The sequence below is a fragment of the Oryx dammah genome, unplaced genomic scaffold, assembly GCF_014754425.2.
Source record: "Oryx dammah isolate SB20612 unplaced genomic scaffold, SCBI_Odam_1.1 HiC_scaffold_28, whole genome shotgun sequence".
Lineage (NCBI taxonomy): Eukaryota > Metazoa > Chordata > Mammalia > Artiodactyla > Bovidae > Oryx > Oryx dammah.
This window is the reverse complement of record NW_024070212.1, coordinates 19,650,460-19,673,192: the sequence shown is the minus strand read 5'-3', so window position 1 is coordinate 19,673,192 and position 22,733 is coordinate 19,650,460. Positions and strand designations below refer to the sequence as shown.

General features: G+C 37.3%; 1 protein-coding gene across 3 annotated transcripts in view; it reads left to right on the top strand.

The window, feature by feature from the left end:
* Positions 1 to 22,733, top strand: part of VPS45 (vacuolar protein sorting 45 homolog) — a 70,733-nt gene that overhangs the window by 4,761 nt on the left and 43,239 nt on the right. For 2 of the 3 annotated variants that reach the window (XR_005719337.1, XM_040230777.1), the window contains exons 4-13: positions 2,307 to 2,386; positions 3,446 to 3,514; positions 3,635 to 3,772; positions 4,211 to 4,321; positions 7,289 to 7,423; positions 7,854 to 7,967; positions 8,368 to 8,535; positions 20,209 to 20,367; positions 20,750 to 20,857; positions 21,878 to 21,999. Coding sequence is in view for 1 of the 3 variants with exons in the window: in XM_040230777.1 (XP_040086711.1) it covers positions 2,307 to 2,386; positions 3,446 to 3,514; positions 3,635 to 3,772; positions 4,211 to 4,321; positions 7,289 to 7,423; positions 7,854 to 7,967; positions 8,368 to 8,535; positions 20,209 to 20,367; positions 20,750 to 20,857; positions 21,878 to 21,999 (1,204 nt within the window). In the remaining 2 variants the exon portion in view is untranslated. The remainder of the gene's footprint in view (positions 1 to 2,306; positions 2,387 to 3,445; positions 3,515 to 3,634; positions 3,773 to 4,210; positions 4,322 to 7,288; positions 7,424 to 7,853; positions 7,968 to 8,367; positions 8,536 to 20,208; positions 20,368 to 20,749; positions 20,858 to 21,877; positions 22,000 to 22,733) is intronic. The other variant, XR_005719338.1, reaches the window with a different exon arrangement.

Sequence of the window (22,733 nt, the reverse complement as noted above, 5' to 3'; positions counted from 1 at the left end):
GTTTTCCATTTGTATAATTTTGTCATTTCAGTAATGTTATATAAATGGAATCATGCAGTATATAACCTTCTGACATTGGCTTTTTTTCATTCAGCATAATTCTTTAACAATTCATCCAGGTTGTAGTGTATCAATACTTGATTTAAAAAAAAAATTTTTTTTAATTTATTCCATGGTATGACTATACCATAATTTGTTTAACTGTTCACATAATGAAAGACATCTGAGTTGTTTCTAGTTTGGGCTAACACAAATAAAGTTGTTATAAATATTTGTGTACAGGTTTTTGTGTGAACATAAGTCTTTATTTCTCTGTAATACATAATTCCCAGGGATCAATTGCTGGGTCATATGGTAGCTGCATGTTTAATGTTTTAAAAAACTACTAAATGTTTTCTGGAATGACTGTGCCATTTTACATTTCCAGTAGCAATATCCAGGCGATCTAATTTCTTTGTATCCTAACAAGCATTTAGTGTTGTCCCTGGTTTTCATTTTAGCCATTCTGAAACATATTTAGTCATTCAGTAATTTTTTAGTCTGATTACAAGCTAGGTACTTAGGATAGGAAAATATAGAAACTTTTGTATTCAGCCACACACACACACATTTATAGAAAGAGATTGATTCTCCATGCTGCCAAATCTATGTGCACATTTAATAGAATCACTGTTTTGCTGAGTCTCTTAGCTGAAAAGTGAATAGATCATGAGATAAAAGACTCTTTTTTCCTCTGAAGAGTTATCTGATACAGTGGCCAAGATTAATAATGAATAATAAATCTAGTATTTACTCTTCTGGTTCTCGAGATTGATTTAGGCTGTGAATCTATGAAGTGGAAGAAAAAGATTATATATGTTAAAGTAGTTAGCACTAAGCCTAGGAAAAATAGACTGTTGAAATGTCTTGGGTGGAGCAATTTCACAGTTTTATTTAATTGAAATAAACTAAAATGAGTTTATATATAGTGATTTTATTCTTTATAGACTTTCAGCACAATTTATAGCAGCACTAAACTGGCCTTCTGCTTATGTCATTTTTTAATAATTTTATTTTTGTATAGTCTTATGTGTACTAAATATCTTGTATTAATATTAGTATCCCATCCTTTATTTTTAAAAATCTTTATTGTGGAAGTTTTCAAACATATACAAAAGTAAACAAAATAGCCTAATAAATCCCAATGTACCCATCACCCAGTTTCTACAGTTACTGTACCATGACCAATCTTGTTTTAGCTGTACTCCTACCTACTCCCTCATCAACATTATATTGAAGAAAATCTAACAGATCGTATGATTTCATCCATAAATATCTCCATGTGCATCTTTAAATGATAAGGACTCATTTTTTTAAAAATACCATTAGTACATCCAGACAATGAAAAGTAATTCCTGTTTATGCAAGTATTCATTCAGTGCTCAAATTCAAATTCTTTTCATGCCTTTTTTTCCCCTGCTTAGTTTGTTTGAATGAGGATCATAGTTGGGTCCACACATTGCTATTGGAAGATACATTGTTGAAATTTCTTTAATCTTCTGTAGTTCCTCTGTCTAAATTCACCCCCACACAGTCTATTTATTGAAGAAACCACAAAACCACCTCCTTCTGTTAGTTTCCTTCAGCCTGGATCTTGCTGATTACATCCACATGGGATAGTTTAACATGTTCTTTGCAATTTAAAGAACTATCCTTCAGTTCCTATAAATTGGTACTTGGATACACAGGTTTAATTAAATTCAGATTTGATTTCTTTTTGACAAGAATGTTTCATCAGCAGTGTTGTGTGCTTCCGTTGACTGTCTTACTGTGACACTAGCAAAGGTTAATGCTCAATATTTAGTTCCATCCATTGATTCATTAGGAGTTGGGGGAAAAAATGGTGTTTTAATTTAATCGTTATCATTCCTGCTTTGCTTTTTAGCTGGAAAATTGCTATAAAGAGTTTCCCCTCATCTATTAATACTATTTGGTTATCTGACGGTACAGTTGGGATATAAAAGGACAAATACTTATTTTTTTCTAAGTATTCCATCTTTTCAATATAATGATTTGGTTCCCTGGCATCTTCCAATCCCTATAATGATCGTTCCTTTTTTTTAGTATTATGAATTTACAGATTTAAACATATTTGTGTTATTCATTCCAATGTGAAGGTGTTTGACCTATACCACAATCTAAAGTATAGTACCACATATACTAAACTTCACTTAGTCCCTTAGACTTTAACTGTCAGTCCCCTTTATGTCTAATTGTAACAAAAATTATCTCCTCTGAGTAAACCACAACTTACATGTCTGTTTCAGATTTCAGTAATGTGATAAGCAAGAGTGATGTGAAGTCATTAGCTGAAGCTGATGAACAGGAAGTTGTGGCTGAGGTTCAGGTAAATATATTGTTCCTCTAACACATCTCTTTTGTTGGCCCTTTCTAAAGATTTGAGTCTATAAATAAGGAAAGTGCTGTCTCTTAAGAAAGGAGGCTGTTGATCAGACACAATGAAAGTGCATTGCATCACACTCTACTCATATATATATAGGAAGTTTGGAAGAGGTATCAAATTGAATGGGAATAAAATTATAGAAGTCAGTGGGAATAAGGAGATTGGAGTGGTACTGGATTGGCAGGGAGGGTTTCACAGTGTTGGAGTCAGAGACAATTATGTTTTATAAAGGTAGTCTTATGAGCTATGCTATAAGAATGTTCATCTGCACAGTTATAGTTTATGTCTGATTGGAAGAGAATAGGAAGTAAAGGATGAATGAGGTTTGTTAAAGTTCTGTTTGTGATTATCTTGCTTTGGGAATAAGCAGATTGGTCATCATTAGGTGAAAACTTGGAAACTCTTCAATATTCTACATGCTATGAAATACTTCACATTAGAACATTTCATGTTACCTTTTCCTTCTTAAACCCTTTCGTGTTCTTGAACACATTTATCACAAATGTTTTAAACACATTTATCACCTCAGTGAAGAATATCATCCTCAGGGGAACAAATAAGCAAGTTTGGATTTTTAGAAGGATGTGCTAGGTGATAAATGAATAAAAAAGAATGACCTATATTAAATCACATTCTCCCTCATGAGAATACACTGGACAGCAATGTTCTTACTCATCTGAGTGTAACACTGTATATCTTTAGCAGTGTTTTATTCTTACTAATTGAAAAGTCTCCTTAAATATGATATGTATACTTATACAACTTTTGTTTTTTGATTTTTTTTTTTAAGATTTATTTTTGCTTCTGTTCTATAATTGTCTTATTAATTTCCTCACATTGACTATTGTTACTCAATTGTTAATTGATCAATTTTTCTTTTTTATACCTGCATTTCCTCCAATTTGATTGTATCACATAGTATTATATCACATATGAATATTATTGCATGATACAGTTAGGAGTTTGTGGAATAACTGACTGATCTTGGTGCTTTGTTTGTAGGAATTTTATGGTGATTACATTGCTGTGAATCCACATTTGTTTTCCCTCAATATTTTGGGTTGCTGCCAGGTAGGAAAGAAGGAAGGTTTTTGTTTGTTTATTTATCAGATGGAAGTTAATTCAGTAAGTAATTGGACTTGTAAGAAAAAATTCAAATATGTTCTATGAATGTATGTTTGTAACAAAAAGGGTCGAAATTGGGATCCAGTCCAACTATCCAGAACAACTCAAGGACTGACAGCTCTCCTTTTATCTCTGAAGAAATGTCCAATGATTCGTTATCAGCTTTCATCAGAAGCAGCAAAGAGACTTGCAGAATGTGTTAAGGTATGGCATTCTGTATCCCCAGTTCCAAAACATCAAGACCATTCATTTCCTTATCATATTTCCGAAACTAAAGGAATATTTTATCTGAAACCAAGGAGATGATATGTTAGGTTTATTGGCAAAGAGGTAGGAATTATATTTTAAGACCTAAGGAAACAAATTAGAGCTAAGATTCTTAGGTTTAACTCAGGAAACATTTGCAAGCTACTTAATTTCTTTTGATCCGGTTAAACCACTTGTAAAATAAGAGTTTCAAATCCTAACTCCTTAAACAGAATGCTACTAAAATTTTGTCAAGCTTTTGAATCCTTTTATGGAAGGCCTGTGAAAGTGCAAAAAAACTATTGTAAATGTGGTTTTCATGTATTAATTTTCTATTTATGTCCTCTCTATCTGCTACCAATTGGTTGACCAAACGTCTTTCTCGCTTACCCACAGCAAGTGATAACTAAAGAATATGAACTGTTTGAATTCCGGCGGACTGAGGTCCCTCCACTGCTACTTATTTTAGATCGCTGCGATGATGCCATCACCCCATTGCTAAACCAGGTGCAGAGCCCTTTGTTAGCACAATGGAAGGATGATTTCAAGTGGTATTCATCAAAATGCAGATGTGGCAATGAACATGGTCCATTTATTTGCCTCCTTATTTTCAGCTATTCCTGTTTTTGCCTTGTATTTCCTAGTTTTCTTGTATCAGTGTTCTAGCCACAGTCATCTTCAACTCCTGCTTCTGCCTCATGCTTCCTGTCTCTTTCTGCCACCATTCCTAATTAAGGCAACTTCTAGGTTCTCTGAGGTTTCCATGGTGGCTTAGCAGTGAAAAATCTGCCTGCAGTGCAGGAGACACAGGAGACATGGGTTCAATCCTTGGGTTGGAAAGATCCATAGAGGAGGGCATGGCAACCCACTCCAGTATTCTTGCCTGGAGACTCCCATGGGCAAAGGAGCCAGGGTCACAAAGAGTCATACACGACTGAGGCAACTGACCACACATGCACGCTAGGTTCCGTAGATTCTACTTTTCCAGTGTCTATCTGTTCTTTCCCATTCATATTGCCATTACCTTGGTGTAACTAATCTCTTACAGCAGTAGTCCCCAGCCTTTTTGCCACCAGGGACAGGTTTCATAGAAGACAGTTTCTCCACTGACGGGGCTCAGGGAGGGCAGGCAGAGGGCTGGTGTTCTGGCCTTGTATGGTGGTGTTCAGGTAATGCGATCCGTGGGGAGTAGCAGATGAAGCTCGGCTACACTCGATCACCCAAGGCTCACCTCCCGCTGTGTAGTCCGGTTTCTAACAGGCCAAGGACCACTACCAGTCTGCGGCCCAGGGGTTGGAGATCCCTGTGTTATAGGAATTCTGAAATAGTCATCTACTTGATGTCCCACTTTTAATTGCTTTCCACTATAATGTATCTCACAGATACAATGTTATTAAATTACTTTTACTAAAGCTCACAACTCTTAACCTATTACTCCTGACTTAAAAATCTTACCTGTTTCCCATTTGCCTGCTGGATTAAATACAGAGTCCTGAACTTGACCACCACGATCCTTCATAATGTGGGCTCAACCTTACAGAAAACCTGCAGCTCACTACTGTGTAGATGTAAAGTCGCTCAGTCGTGCCCGACTCTTTGTGACCCCATGGACAGTAGCCTGCACCAAGCTCCTCCGTTCATGAGATTTTCCAGGCAAGAGTACTGGAGTGGGTTGCCATTGCCTTCTCTAGGGAGTCTTCCCTACCCAGGGATCGAACCCAGGTCTTCCACATTGTAGACAGATGCTTTACCGTCTGAGCTACCACATGCCTCATTATTCTCTGCCATCATTTTATTCGTGTTGTGACCTCGATCTGAACTCTGGAATGTTTGGAATACATTCTCTTCCCATCTTCGCCTCTGAAAATTCTTATTTTTTAAAACCACTTGAAACATCTCCTTGAAGCTTTTACTCTTTTGTCAGATATGATTTTTTTTTTTCCTTTGAATTACTGTAGAACTTTTTCTCTCACGTCTCATACTGCACTTTCTATGTTGTACCTTTGTTTTCACATTCTCCTAGGTTATACATCCCTTCAAGGCAGACTATGCCTTACTAATGCTTGTTCTGCGAATTCAAGTGCAATGCCTTAAAGTTTGTAGATGCTTTATTAATAGTGACTTTAAATTTGTAGGAAAAGGCACAGTCTATATTTCAGTTCCATCTCAGCTTATACTGATGTTAATGCTAGGGGAAATCTGTGGCTGTGGAGTACAACTCCTCTATGATAAGACAGCCTTATATTCTTAAAATTCAAAGTAATATAACTTTACATATTTTATATACTCTTAGTAATAATTAAAGAAATTTGACAGTGTAAAAAAGTAGAAAAATAGTTGCCTTTAATTCTGTTTCCCAAAGAAAAGCAATCATTCATTCAACAAATTTCACTGAGGACCTGTTAGGTACCAGGTACTGTATTAAGTACAGGAGATAAAAGGTTAAAAGATACAGTCTCTGTTCTCAAAGAGTTCATGATCCAATGAAGAGAAAGTAAACAGATCGTTTTAATTATGAAGTATGTGCTAATGGCAAAAGCATGCACAGGCTGCTGTGTATGGAAGCATAAAACATTTTGTTGTTATTTTAAATGCTCTAATGAAACTTGTTTTTTCAAGGATTCACTTGGCAAATATTTTAGGAAATAAAGCGCCTTCTTTTATAACGTCTTAAGTTATTATAACAAATCTAGATTATTTATATATGTATACACTTACATATATATAAATATTTAGTTTTAGACTCTAGGTTTAGGGGGTAATTTGCTGGAAAATACTTAGTTTTCTCTAATGGGCCTATGACTAAAAGTAACCTATTCTCCATAAAAGGTGAGAAGGCAAATTTTGGGGTTTCTCCTTTTCAGTTTTACCAAATAAGTTCACATTTTGTAAAACTGGAAACCAGTCCTTCACAATGCCTATTAAGTAAAAATATAAAATAAAATGGATTCACAGGCAACTTTCTGAATATGCATGTTTTGATCAACCTACAGGGTTTTTTCTGATAATATTAGTGTTCCCAGGATAAATATAGCACTACTCAGATCTGCAAGAACACACTTCTCATGCTGCAGAAAAACCACAGAAGCATACAGGAAATGGTACAGCTTGTAACTGCAGTACCAATATAGCCCTATCTGTGAAGCCAAAAATATACTCTTAATTCACAGGCAAAAATTGGAGCTAATGATAGATCTAATTTGTTTTCTTTCTATCAGGAATATTAATCTGGCTGCCCTTCTTCCAAAAGTGTGAAATCTAAAAGTATTTTGACTTTTGGATGTTTAACCAATTAAAATGAGAATCTTAATGCTTAGTATAGCACAAAATATTAATAAAATTTGAGCTAAATAGAGAACTTTCATGTAAAAAAAACTAGTTTACTAAGAATATTATCAGTTTTTGTTTTCCTGCCAATTAATATTTCCACATTTTGTCAGTTACCAATTTTTTTTGTCATTATTCTTTATTTAGTGGACATACCAGGCCATGGTCCATGAACTACTGGGTATAAACAACAATCGGATTGATCTTTCCAGAGTGCCAGGAATCAGTAAAGATTTGAGAGAGGTGGTCCTATCTGCTGAAAATGATGAGTTCTATGCTAACGTAAGTGGTTTAAAGTTCTTTTTAATTGTTTCTATGTGAGGTTAATCCTGATTTGTTAGAATGGGAGCAGGTGTGGGATTTCGTGTGGGAGGATGCCAGAGGCATCCTGTAGATAAACTGCATCTCAAGGGAGGACAGGGACTTTTTTCTAACCCTTTAACAATACTTTTTTCTTAGTAATCATGTACTTAGTTTTGTACTTTAAAAATTAGAACCTAATTTATTTACTGCCCTCCTGTGCGTAGCTCTTTGTGAGATTAGTAGTGGTATTCATCACCAGTGTCCTGGCCAATATCCAGATTTGGTAATTACAATGAAATTTTCTTGCCCTTCAATTCTAACTGTATTCATTGTTCTTTTTCACTCCTTTTAAATTGTCTGAAAGTCAGCCTAGTGGCTAGAACTGTGTGTGCAACTTCCTTTTTCACAGAATATGTATCTGAACTTTGCTGAGATTGGCAGCAACATAAAGAATCTCATGGAAGACTTTCAGAAGAAGAAACCAAAAGAACAGCAAAAACTAGAATCCATAGCAGACATGAAGGTAAATTGAACATGTACACGGATGACTAATATGCAAGACTTTGGAACTATTCATGTAAGCAACATTGCTGGAATATTCTGGGTCTGATTTCTGCATTGATTCCTTTTGTTTGGTTCAAGATTATTTTCTTTTTCTCTTTAAGAAACAATATGGTGAAAACTTCATAGTAAGCCATGAACTTCTTTCCATTCTTCAGTCATATCTGAACTATTTAATGACTTAGTCTCCTGACATATACCAGTCCTTCTCTTCTTAAGCATAACAAAATGCTGTGTGATTGCAAGTTTTAGATGCCTTAGTCTGGGCAGAAGAATAATCCCTTCCTTTTTTTTTCTCTTCTTCATACATGCCTGTCCTCAAGAAATAACAGAACCCCCAATTGATATTTTTCTCATGGCAGGCCTTTGTGGAGAATTACCCACAGTTCAAGAAGATGTCTGGGACTGTGTCAAAGCACGTGACAGTGCTTGGAGAACTGTCTCGGTTGGTCAGTGAGCGAAATCTGCTGGAGGTTTCAGAGGTTGAACAAGAACTGGCCTGTCAAAACGACCATTCTAGTGCTCTCCAGGTATCTGTTCAGTCCAATTTGATGAGCACCTACTGTAGTAAGCCACTGTGGCAAGCAGAGCAGGCGATACGAAGGCAAGTAATCCTTCTTAACCAACATGGAATTTACAGTCTAACAAGGAATTGAGACAGGAACACAAATTAGTAATATTTAAGATAGATGGGCTTCCGTGGTGGCTCAGATGGTAAAGAATCTGCCTGCACTGCAGGAGACCCAGGTTCTATCGTTGGGTAGGGAGGATATCCCTTGGAGAAGGAAATGGCAACCCACTCCACTATTCTTGCCTGGAGAATCCGTGGACAGAGGAATCTGGTGGGTTACAGTCCATGGGGTTCCAAAGAGTTGGACACGACTGAGTGACTAACACACACACCAAGACAGATAGATGATAAGAGGCACAGGAGAAGAAAAAACATGCAATCCCTAAGGGTTCAGGCAATTAACTGAGTGTTTAGGAGGGCAACCCAGTCAACTAGAAAGAATGCTAGACTGAAATCAGAAGGTCTAAATTTTAGTGTTTGATTTGCCACTTTGGGACCTGGCTTTGGTACCTGGAGCTCTTGGCTTAATTTCTTAGCCATTTTCCTTATTTGTCAAATAGGTATAATAATATGTATCTCATGGGATTGTTAGGAAGATTTAAAGATACAATATCTATTAAAATGCTGGCGTCACTGACTCGATAGACATGAATTTGAGCAAGCTTTGGGAGTTAGTGATGGACAAGGAAGCCTGGCGTGCTGCAGTCCATAGGGTCTCAAAGAGTTGGACACGACTGAGCAACTGAACTGAAATTTATAATATTGAGCATCTGCTTTTTATTCCACAAACATGTGAATTCCTACTCCATGTACATAGTACAATGAGTATCTAGAGGAAGAAAAATAAATAAAATACCATCTTTTTCTTCAAAGAGTTCACATATTAGTAAGGGAGAAAGAAATTTAAACCAGGAGTTATAATATATGCAATAAGTGCTATACTAGAGGTATTACAAAGGGATATGGAAATACAGAGGAAGGACGGCTATTTTCCTTAAGGATATGGCTTCTTAGAGCTTCTTAGAGAAGATGATATTACTTTTCAAGAAAATAAATTCTCAGCAGAGGGAATGCAGACGTGGAGATGTTAAGAAAAAAAAAAAAGCCAAGGGAAGAGAGACTAACTCAGTGTAGCTAGTGCTGGGTACAGGATGAGGCATGGTCTTAGATAAGCCAGAAGGACAGATTGAGGCCTGGTTATGGCCATTTAAAGGAGACTGGGCTTTAATCTTAAAATGATAGGAGCTATCAGAGGATTTTAGCAGAAAAGTAACATAATCAGACAATTAGGCAGCATTTCAAGTTAATATTTAAGTCAGAGTTGTGTTATTGACCATAGTAAGATTTGAGGTTATTGAGAACAGTTTCTTAGAGAAGGTGATATTTAGATGGACTGTAAATAATGATTATAATCTGGAGGAGTATTTCAGCAAAGCAAAGATGCAGAAGAATGCAGAATAATAATAAACAGCATGACCTGTTGAGAGTGGGTGTAGAAGAGAAATAGGAGATAAAATTGAATTGCTAAACAGGAACTAGTTTATGAAGACGCTTGTCAGAGGAATTTGTATTTGCTGAGACAGGCAAAGAGATCCAACATAGAGTTTTATGTAGAAGTTGATATGATGAAAGTAGTATTTTAGGAAATTTAATAAGTTTGCTTTGGAGGTGAAAAAATTAAAACCAGGGAGGCTAAAAAAACTCTTCATAGTAGTAAAAATGTACAGAAGGACAAATATGAAAGACAGTAATATCAAAGGGAAAAAATAATTTAGAGACAGATTGGCTATAAGGAAAACAAGAGAGAACAAATCAGAGATAATTCCAAAGTTCCTGAGACGTGACAAAATGTGGTATCACCGACAGTAAGTAACTTGGGAATGAGAGTCCTTTGGGAAATGGCTGTTTGTAAGCCATTTATTATAAGAAGTACATTTCCTTCCTAATAAGGCCCTATATTCTAAATCCTGGTCTCTTCCTCTCCTGCAGTTCTTCTTTGTAAAATAAAACCGGCATGGTATAATGGAAGCAACACGGGGTTTGCAGCCAGACTGTCTTGGCTTATATCCTGTCTCTATGTATCAACATTTCTTTGGGAAAATTCCTTATTTTGCTCAAGCCTATCGTAAAGTTTGATAATGATTTCAAACTTTTACGTTGTTATCAGGATTCAGTGAGATGTAAAATGCTTCCCATATGATAGGTGCTTTGTAAAGGTTAGTTGCTTTCCTCTTAGCATAATTTTTGGTTTGGTTTTGTTTTTGGCTGCCTTGGGCTTCACTGGTAGCTCAGATGGTAAAGAATACACCTGCAATGCGGAAGACCTCAGTTTGATCCCTGGGTCGGGAAAATCCCCTGGAGGTGGGCATGGCAACCCACTCCAGTATTCTTGCCTGGAAAATTCCATGGACAGAGGAGCCTGGCAGGCTGCAGTCCATGGGGTCACAAAGAGTCAGACACAACTGAGCAACTAAGCACAGCCACAGCCTTGGGTCACAGTTGTGGCACTCGGGGTCTTTCCTTGCTGCAGGGGCTATCTAGTTGTGGCGCATGGGCTTAGTTGCTCCACAGTGTGTGGGATCTTAGTTCACCAGCCAGGGATCCAGCTGGCATCCCCTGCATTAGCAGGCAGATTCTTAACCATTGAACCACCAGGGAAGTCCTTAAGCATAGTTTTTTAAAGATATGATACAATTGAAAGAAACAAATTCACCCACCTGTGATTGCTTTAGTTATATATACCAGAGTCTACTGTGATTTATAGTTGCTGATTTTTACTTTTTAAAAATCTTTATCAAGATTTCCTCTTGGTAAACATTATTTTTAAAATCATGAAGATGCTATTTGCTTTATATTTATGAAAAGTACTTCTGACAGCAGTTCTAATTTTATCTCTGTATTCTTAAATCTTCACAAGGAACTTTTAGGGTGACTATTATTTTTAGTTGTATTAAATTCTAATTAGTTTTTAATCAATATTTGTTGAACTATAGTTGATTTACAATGTTGTGTTAATTTTTGCTGTATAGGAAAGTGATTTTGGTTTATATATATATACTTTTTTATAGTCTTTTCCATTATGGTTTATCATAAGTTTTAATTCTTAAATAGATAATATAAGTATTCGATGAAAGAGATAAATAGTACAAACTGAATCTGTTAGTAGTTTCACTTGCATCCTTACTTTTATTCTGCGTATGTGCAAGCCTATTTGAGTGTGTATATTTCCTTCTCCTTCTTTTTTAAAATTCAGATGATACCATATCATACACATAGTTCTGCATTTTGCTTTTTCACTTACTTTATGTCTCAGAGACTGTTCCAGACTAGAACCTAAACACTCATTCTATTAAATCACTAAATAGTATTCCTTTGTAAAGATACTTCATAGTCTATTTCACTTCACCAACTTTCTTTAAACAACACTGCTAATAACAATTTAGAGTTGGTCTGTGGGCCTAATTGAAGTATTCCTATGGAAAACTTTTTATTTTTCTCAATAAAATGAATTTTGTTCTCTTATGAAATAAAAACAGAATTGTGTCCTGTAACTAAATTTAAATTTCCTTATGTTTCTTTATCATTTTAGCTTTCCCTTTAAAACAATAGAACTAAACTTAATCACTAGCCAATTTTAGTATCTTTATTTGTATCTCACCATATGGAAAGCATTTAGAAATGGCTACTATAATTCCTTTGCCTGATATCTTATTTTTTGTTCATTTTAAAAGAAAAATAGACACTTTAAAATATGAATTCCATTTGTGATCCACTTTGCCAGTACAGCATACAGGGTTCCCCAACCAGGGATCAAACCCATGCCCTTTGCGTTGAGAGCCCGGAGTCTCAACCACTGGGCTGCCGAGAAATCCCTATATTTTTAAAAATTATCTTTTGAAGATTTTCTTGCCCATGGTATTAGGGTTTTACAGTGAGCAATTGATTTCGACTCCACCACCATAAAGGATTTCTTTGGCAACATGATGTAAATAGTCAATAAAGAGAACTTTTGTTTAATAATGAGTAGATGCCAAGGGCTTGACCCCTAGATGGGATACAGCATTCCTTGGCTTGACCTCAGATGATAATAACGTCATGAAGCAATGAATTGATTTTTGAGGAGAGATGAGGTTTGCTTTATTGAATAATGACTGTATCATGGTGAGGAAAGAAAAGCTCACATATTGCTAAAAATTAACCTAAAACTTGCTGCCGCTTCTAACCAGTTATCCAGTTTGATTCAGAAGAATTTCAGTAGAACCAAACTGCAGTGTACTGTCATTGAAACATATGCATAGCCTTGGAAAAGACTGATTAGTAAGGAAGATTTTTTTTTCATACCATAAAGAAAAATCTTCAGAAAATAAACAGTTCCCCTCTCCCCTCTGTGTGGCCGTGTTGTCATATCACAACTTTTCATTTGAAAGAAGAATCTAGTCTATTTTATAGTCTTCTTTCCTGACCTTGGGTTCAGTTCAGTTCAGTTTAGTCACTCAGTCGTGTCCAACTCTTTGCGACTTCATGAATCGCAGCACGCCGGGCCTCCCTGTCCATCGCCAACTCCCAGAGTTCACCCAAACTCATGTCCATTGTGTCGGTGATACCATCCAGCCATCTCATCCTCTGTCATCCCCTTCTCCTCCTGCCCCCAGTCCCTCCCAGCATCAGGGTCTTTTCCAATGAGTCAACTCTTCACATGAGATGGTCAAAGTATTGGAGTTTCAGCTTCAGCATCAGTCCTTCCAATGAACACCCAGGACTGATCTCCTTTAGGATGGACTGGTTGGATCTCCTTGCAGTCCAAGGGACTCTCAAGTCTTCTCCAATACCACAGTTCAAAAGCATCAATTCTTTGGCGCTTAGCCTTCTTCACAGTCCAAGTCTCACATCCATCCGTGACCACTGGAAAAACCATACCCTTGACTAGACGGACCTTTGTTGGCAAAGTAATGTCTCTGCTTTTGAATATGCTGTCTAGGTTGGTCATAACTTTCCTTCCAAGGAGTAAGCATCTTTTAATTTCATGGCTGCAATCACCATCTGCAATGATTTTAGAGCCCCCAAAAACAAAGTCTGATACCATTTCCCCAACTATGTCCCATGAAGTGACGGGACCACATGCCATGATCTTCGTTTTCTGAAAGTTGAGCTTTAAGCCAACTTTTTCACTCTCCTCTTTCACTTTCATCAAGAGGCTTTTTAGATCCTCTTCACTTTCTGCCATAAGGGTGGTGTCATCTGCATATCTGAGGTTATTGATATTTCTCCTGGCAATCTTGATTCCAGCTTGTGCTTCTTCCAGCCCAGCATTTCTCATGATGTACTCTGCATAGAAGTTAAATAAGCAGGGTGCCAATGTACAGCCTTGACGGACTCCTTTTCCTATTTGGAACCAGTCTGTTGTTCCATGTCCAGTTCTAACTGTTGCTTCCTGACCCGCATACAGATTTCTCAAGAGGCAGGTCAGGTGGTCTGGTATTCCCATCTCTTTCAGAATTTTCCACAGTTTATTGTAGTCTACACAGTCAAAGGCTTTGGCATAGTCAATAAAGCAGAAATAGATGTTTTTGTGGAACTCTCTTGCTTTTTCGATGATCCAGCGGATGTTGGCAATTTGATCTCTGGTTCCTCTGCCTTTTCTAAAACCAGCTTGAACATCTGGAAGTTCATGGTTCATGTATTGCTGAAGCCTGGCTTGGAGAATTTTGAGCATTACTTTACTAGCGTGTGAGATGAGTGCAGTTGTGCGGTAGTTTGAGCATTCTTTGGCATTGCCTTTCTTTGGGATTGGAATGAAAATGGACCTTTTCCAGTCCTGTGGCCACTGCTGAGTTTTCCAAATTTGCTGGCATATTGAGTGCAGCACTTTCACAGCGTCATCTTTCAGGATTTGAAATAGCTCAACTGGAATGCCATCACCTCCACTAGCTTTGTTTGTAGTGATGCTTTCTAAGGCCCACTTGACTTCACATTCCAGGATATCTGGCTCTAGGTGAGTGATCACACCATCGTGATTATCTGGGTCATGAAGATCTTTTTTGTACAGTTCTTCTGTGTATTCTTGCCACCTCTTCTTAATATCTTCTGCTTCTGTTAGGTCCATACCATTTCTGTCCTTTATCGAGCCCATCTTTGCATGAAATGTTCCCTTGGTATCTCTGATTTTCTTGAAGAGATCTCTAGTCTTTCCCATTTTGTTTTCCTCTATTTCTTCGACCTTGGGTAAAAGATCTCAAATCATGCCTTTAATAACACGTAGGACAATAAATATTTGTCAGAGAAATGAAGGTAAAGAGTTCTGTTTGAAGCAGTATAGAATAGAATAGTGACTGTAAGGGCTTGGATCTTTGATGTCTTGGGTTTGAAAATGATTCTTAGCCACTCCAGTCTTAGTCTTTTTGTCTGTAAAATGGGGCAGAATATCGGTACTTAGCTCAAAGATTTTTGTGAGGATCCAGTGAGCTAGTACATATAAAACACTTAATATGGTACCTGGTGCTGATAACATTCAATGAATGTTAACTATCACTGTTTTCAGTATTATTATTTGATGGTGCATTCTCTTTTTTATGGCATCCAGGACATGTTTTTTAATTCACTCATGATCTTGGAACTCTCTCTGATTTTAGAAAGGCTTTTTTGCTTCTCATTAGAATTGTAAGAAAATTGTTTGGGACACAAAAAATTGAGGTGACAGTTTTACTTTGACCAACTAAGATTAAAAATGATCCTGTCTCTCTAAACCATCATTTAACTAATGTTTCAGAAACTGTTGACCAGCAGAAGACCTACAACAAAGCTAAATTTGACTAGTCATTAAGTAAAAGAAACCTGATATATTTTCCAGTTAGTGGAACTGGAACTGGATCTCGCCTATTTTCTATCATTTTTTTCTAGATAAGCTCTTTATAGTCCCATAACTGTTCTCTCAGACTGTTAGATTAGACTCACTTTTAAAATCATATCAACATGCTGAAGACTTCTGCCAGTTTCATCTTGCTATTCTGATCTGTTGGCTTATAATGCTATTCATTGAGTGTTTTACTACAGTACTGTGATAGTTGATAACAGGGTATAGAGCTTGTTCTTTAGGTTAAATTAAAGCCAAAAAAAAAAGAATTATCTTTGGTTGCAGACTTCAACTGTATTTTGTACTATAGTTTAAAATACAGGTTGTCATTGTCTTTAAGTCATTTAAGCCATGTCCAACTCTTTTGCGACCCCATGGACTGTAGCCCATCAGGCTCCTCTGTCCAAGGGATTTCTCAGGCAAGAATACTGGAGTCGGTTTCCCATTTCGTTCTCCATAAAATATAGATTTGTCAATACAAATGTTTTTTTCTTGTGCTGCTTTAGCATAGTTTTGGTAGAAGAAAATAGAAAAGGAGTCAGCCCAAGATAAGAGAAGAATCTCTAAATATCAGAATTGTTTTTTAGTTAATGTCTTTTTGAATGAATGTTAGCTCCATTTTGAAACTTGACCTTCACAGATAGTGTTTTTGGGTTTCTTTTCCTTTTCCTACATTGCTGCTGCTGCTGCTGCTGCTGCTAAGTCGCTTCAGTCGTGTCCAACTCTGTGCGACCCCATAGACGGCAGCCCAGCAGGCTGCCTCGTCCCTGGGATTCTCCAGGCAAGAACACTGGAGTGGGTTGCCATTTCCTTCTCCAATGCATGAAAGTGAAAAGTGAAAGAGAAGTCGCTCAGTCGTGTTTGACTCTTAGCAATCCCATGGACTGCAGCCCACCAGGCTCCTCCGTCCCTGAGATTTTCCAGGCAAGAGTACTGGAGTGGGGTGCCATTGCCTTCTCCGTTCCTACATTGGGCCTACACTAATGTTAGAATCCAGTGAAAGATTTTTGAATCCCATCTTCTTAAGTGGACAGTAGTTTTCTGTTTCACTCTTTAGTCAGCTGTTGTTATTATGTAACAGTATACTTTTCTCTCTTGATTATCTCAAGGTTATGGGGAATTTAATAAGAAAAAAGATACCAAAAAGTCATTATATAATTCAGCCATATTTTCAGCATATAAATACCTCCATGAAGCACATACCTCCTATGTAACTGAAGGCTCTCAGATTATTTTTCTCCTCTTCCCTGGTTAAAACCCTGGAATCTCTGTATAATGTGTGTCACTATCAGTCAAGTTGAGTCAAGTAGCCATGAGGGAAATAGTTCAAAATTAAGTCAAAGGATAACATGGCATCCAGGCAGACAAAAAGGCCCTGCTTCTTCAAGGACTTATATAACTGAGAAAGAAGGAAGAATTCAGCTTATACCTACATGTGCCTTTTCATGAGGAACTAGGTGAGTTTAACTGGAACACTGACCTGAGCCATGGGTTGGGTCCTCAGGGCTCAAGAGAAAGCAGAGTAGTCTTGGAACAGATCTGAGCTATCAGATCACAAGGCCGCTCATCGAGGAAAAGCTAAGAGTCAAGCCACAGACTCTAAAAACCAGTACCACATTTCAAGGAATAAAAGTGGATTTATTAATTAGAAACAGAGCCAGGAGTCAAGATTGAAGGGAAGGTAATTAGGAAGGGAGCAAATAGGAAGGGTATAAACTAATTGCTGCAAATAGTCTTTGTCACCATTCTGGTTTTTGTGGGTTTATAGTTACTTGAGTATCTCAGGTTTGCTTAGATGTACAAAGACAGGTCAGACTTCCCTGGTGGCTCAGTGGTAAAGAATCTGCCTGCCAATTCAGGAGGCATGGGTTCCATCCTTGGGTTGGGAAGATCCCCAGGAGAAGGAAATGGCAACCCACTCCAGTATTCTTTCCTAGGAAATCCCATGGACAGAGGACCTTGGAGGGCTGCAGTCCATGGGGTCACAAGAGTTGGACATGACTTAGCGACTAAACAACAAAGACAGATCAGGCAGAAATTGAGTAGATTTAAGGTAAAAAGAGACTACAAGGGCAGAAAATGAAACATTGTGCTTATAAGAAAAGCAACCACAGAGATCTCAGATGGATGTTTTATGCCAAGTGACTGAGATACTTATGGTGTATTTTTACTTGATAAGGAATTTGTATCCTGAAATTTCTCCATATTATAATAGAAATTAGTGAAATGTGTGAATAGGCTATTCTAAATAGCTTGTATTTAGTCACTGCTCTATGGAAAAGTTACCACAAAAGGGAAAAGAAGTAAGGAAAGTTTTGTGATTGCAGGGTTTAAATCTGTAGAAGCAAAATTTCTTCCTTTTTGATCCTATAAGGATGATGGTAGTCAGATGTTCAGCCAGAAAAGCAACAGTGGAAATCCTACTGAGAGAACTTTCTACTTGAAAGCCACCTAGGAGGCTCTGCATTTCATCATCGTCCCTCTTTTTAGTGGGAACAGTGGGGTTCTTAGACATTAGACATGGTTGTCATGAAGTACTAAAAAGATAATGTATTTAGAAGCATCTTGTAAGTTGCAGAGTACTATACAGATGTTAGTGGTTATGTCCTCAGAATCCAGTGCCCTCCGAAACTCTTACTAGTCTTTCAACTCATTTCTTTCTCTGATTTCCATATCCCTATTAACAGCATCTCTTTCAGCCTCTCAAACTAATTCCGAAGCTTAGTTTTTAAGGCCTTTTGTAGAAATGAAGTCTTTTATGGTTCCTCAGTAACTAGACGAACGTCTCTTTACTTTGTGTTCCCTTTCCCGCATTGCACTGATTTTCAGTTTTTGGTTTTTTCATACATATGTTTCTGTTACAATACCACATATGTGTTCCTGAAAAAACTTCATATTCTGCAAAATCATGCACTAAAAATAAGCAAGGGTTATGGGAAAATAGGGTTATAAGCAGATCACTTAAAATTTATGTAACTAAAAAGAAAAATCTATATAACTTTGTAATCAGAGCCCTAATAAAATAATAACAATCCTAATTAAAATGCTAGCACAGTTAAATTTCCACTGGCATTTGCACCTGGAGGAGGAAATGGCAACCCACTCCAGTTTTCTTGCCTGGAGAACAGAGGAGCCTGGTGGGCTACAGTCCGTGGGGCGGTAAAGAGTTAGACACGACGGCGACTAACACTTGCACCTAGAAATGCACTCAGACCATCCTTTGTGGTTTTACTCTTGTGGCTCATGTCTTTTTCTTCAACAAACAAGGCCTCAAAAATATCTACTTCTCAGAGACTTGTGTCATCAAAATTAAAAGTACAATATGAGGATATCAGTCAGTTTGGGGTTGTTGTTTTGTTTTTCTTTTTGACACAGACAAACATCTTTGCATTCTTTTCATTTTCATTTCTCTTTCCCCGTGTAGCTTAACATTGTGGAAAGTGCAGCAGTTCTTAAAGCTACAAAGCCAGTTACTTCTTAAAAAAACCACTTCTGTTGAATTTTCATCTTTTTCCTTAACATATTGGTGAAGGATGTTCTTTAAAGAGGAAACTTGTCCCTGATCTTTTCTAAATATTAACTTGCTGAAAAATTACATACAAACCAATATGCCTTCTGTGTTTTTCCCATGTTTACCAATCTCGTAGAGCTAAAGCACATTAAACAATGTGTTTTATAGCAGAATGAGCTATACTGTTTTATCCTCCTTTACCCCATTGTCTGTGAACTCACTGAGGACAGAAAGTGTCTCTAACTTATCTCTGTATCACCTCCAGTGTCTGACATAGTACCTGGTGCTTAAGAGAGTGATCAAAAGTATTTGTTGGCTCTAATTAATGTGTTCTACTGTGTAATAAATATAAATCTATACTGTAGGGAAGTCTCGTTATGGGAGAATTGATAAAACCTAAACATAATTTTGTCTATTTTCCTTTGCTGTCAGTACCTGCCCTCTTAAGACCATGAGTGTTCAATTTACAGATTACATGCTGTCACATATTCATATCTCTGTGAACCATGTTGAGACATATTGTTACATATGATGCTTCTTGGAGATTAAACCCATTCTAGGTAAAATTTTGCCAATGTGTCTTTGTTTCACTGATCAGTCACGAACACTGGAAGAAGGCAGTAGAGTTTTACAAGTCAACTGGTAATTTCTCTTGTTTGCTATATTGACTGAAGCAGTAGAACTAGTGGTGGAAATAATATGTATTCCTTATTTTAGCAAGGAAATTGTAATCTCTCCCACATAAGACCCTAGACTATCTCAGTCAAAAGAAAGAAAAGAGGAAATAACCATGGTCAAATTCATATTTGTCTTAAGCAGTCACAATGAAAATTTATGTCCTTGTTTAATTCTTATCTTGGGCAAAAGGCATCTGATTTTCTGTAGTTGAGACAGTTGCCTAGCGTATGACCTGTAGGTTGCCTGAGTAGTGATCTTGCATGCTCAGTCACTTCAGCCGTGTCCAACCCTTTGCGACCCCATGGACTGCAGCCCAACAGGCTCCTCTGTCCATGGGATTCTCCAGGCAAGAATACTAGAATGCCCTGCCCTTCTCCAGGGGATCTTCCCAACCCAGGGATCGAACCTGCATCTCCTGTGTCTCCTGCTTTGCAGGCAGATTCTTTACCCACTGAGCCACCTGGGAAGCCCAGTGATCTTAGTCATGCATATCTTAGTCAGATGTATCACTACCATTCAGTAATTCCTAGAACCAAGATACTATACATCACCCAAGTGAAGGGAGGATAAATATCAGGTCTCTGTTTTTTCAGAACGTAAAGAGGCTCCTGCAGAACCCCAGAGTGACAGAGTTTGATGCTGCCCGCCTAGTGATGCTTTATGCGCTACATTACGAGCGACACAGCAGCAATAGCCTACCAGGATTAATGATGGACCTTAGGAATAAAGGTGTTTCTGAGAAGTATCGAAAGGTAACCACATTTATATATGAATCCCGCCAAACAGGAACCAACTCTGTTATTACAGCCTTTTAGTTCTGACAGATGATGAGTCCATACTGTTTTTATGGGATTCCCTGGTAGCTCAGTTGGTAAAGAATCCACCTGCAATGCATGCAACCCCAGTTCGATTCCTGGGTCAGGAAGATCCACTGGAGAAGGGATAGGCTACCCACTTCTTGGGCTTCCCCTGTGGCTCAGCTGATAAAGAATCCACCTGCAATGCAGGAGGCTGGGTTCGATCCTAATTCTGTCCTCTCATGTCTTCATTTCCTTAATACAGTTATTTTCTTCCTGTTCCCCAAGCAGTAAGAAATTGTTTCTCTCTCTCTTTTTTCTTTTTTTAAAAACAAAGCTTGTGTCTGCAGTAATTGAATATGGTGGTAAACGGGTCAGAGGAAGTGACCTCTTCAGCCCCAAAGATGCTGTGGCTATTACCAAGCAGTTCCTCAAAGGATTAAAGGTATATCGCTATGCTTTCCTAAATGAGAAACAGTTGAAGCCCCTGACCCTGAGAGTGAATGAAAGTGATCTTCCAAGTAACTTCAGGATTACCACTGATTTAGTACTATGTCAGTTAACTGAGGGACTTCCCAGGTGGCGAGGTGGTGAGGAACCCGCCTGCCAGTGCAGGAGACCCAGGAGATACAGGTTTGATCCCTAGGTTGGGAAGATCCTGTGGAGGAGGGCATGGCAATCCACTCCAGTAGAGCCTGGCAGGTTACAGTCCATGGGGTTGCAAAGAGTTGGACACGACTGAAGCGACTTAGCATGCATGCATGCAGTTAAATGAAATTAAAGCAGACGGTCTCTTGAAAGCTTTTTCTTTAAATACTTTTTTTTTTTTTAATACTTTCTGTATTGGAACAGCATCAGCATTGGCCTAAACAGCTAGTAAGGGAATAGTAAGATATTTCCAGGAAATACCCAAGAATAAAAAGGCAGACAGTTCACTTAGTCATAACTATTTTACTCCATTTGTTTATAATTTAACGTTTGTCAGGTAGTTTTTCTGTGACAGAAATTGAAGATGAAGCAAGCAATTATAAATCTTTTAAAACTACCTATTTTCTTAATATGGTCAAAAGTTAGTTGTAATCTGCTAATCTTTCTTATGTTTCCTGAAATTTTTTCATTTTCCTGAGTGTTTCTAGTTTCTTTTGCTACATAGTCCTTTTCTTTTTATTTACCTATCATATAATATTTTCTCAAAAGAATGAATCAGTGAAGACATGATAAGGAATTAAAGCAATTGCTTTTTAAAAATTCCTTTATAATAGCTAGCCTTAAACTATACAGTATTTTCATAAGATTGGAACATTTCTATTGATGAAAATAATTAACTAAAATTCTCCTAAAATTGCTGCTTGACTCTTATCCCATGAAATCTCTATTGCATGTCTTTTTCTGATATGAGTATCATTAACAGTTACATTGCACATTTCAAAGAAAATGACATAAGAACCATTTCCCCCTGTCTTAGGGAGTAGAAAATGTATATACTCAGCATCAACCTTTCTTACATGAGACCCTGGACCATCTCATCAAAGGAAAGCTTAAAGAAAACCTGTATCCTTATCTAGGCCCCAGCACACTCAGAGACAGGTAAGAGAACAAAGATATTAATAATAAAAATCAGAAACACTAAGAAAATAGGAAATTGAGGGTACTGTAAGAGACTACAGCTAAGATTCTGTCATTCTACTCTTCCTTTCCCAGTTGTTTCAATTCTCAGATTCTTCTAGTTTTACATGTGTCAAAGTTAGATTTAAATTCCTCTATCAAGCCTGAAGTATTATTTCTTTTGGAATACAGAAACAAATGTTTTGGAGCACTCCAAATACTTGTGTCCTGTCCTTAAGTATCAGGCTAGTTGACTTATGCCATTTAAGGTTCAGTTCCATGGCATCTCACATTTGGAGTTTCAAACATTAAAGCTGAAAATAGATTTGCTGCTCCATTGCCATCCAGAGCAGGTTGTTACTATTTTTGGCGAGGACTGGACTTTGCCAAATGTGGCCAGTATACACACTGAGACCTAATTAACAAAGGCCTTTTGTCACACTGGAGGAAAGGATGGTTTTCTTTTTAGGTATTAACTGAAGAAAGCAGTTAGTTGTCATTTTAATCTGGTGGTTTGTTAAGTTTTAATAAAAACAAAGCTTGTCCAGAATAAACTTATATAAGCCAACCTGAAATTTTAAATATACATAAATTCTAGCTAGTTATAAATTCTATACAAAAAAAATTTATGTATTTTTTATTGGGACCACATATTATAAAGAGCCTAATATATGTAGCTGAATCCTATTAGATAGATTGATTTGAGAATTGTTACT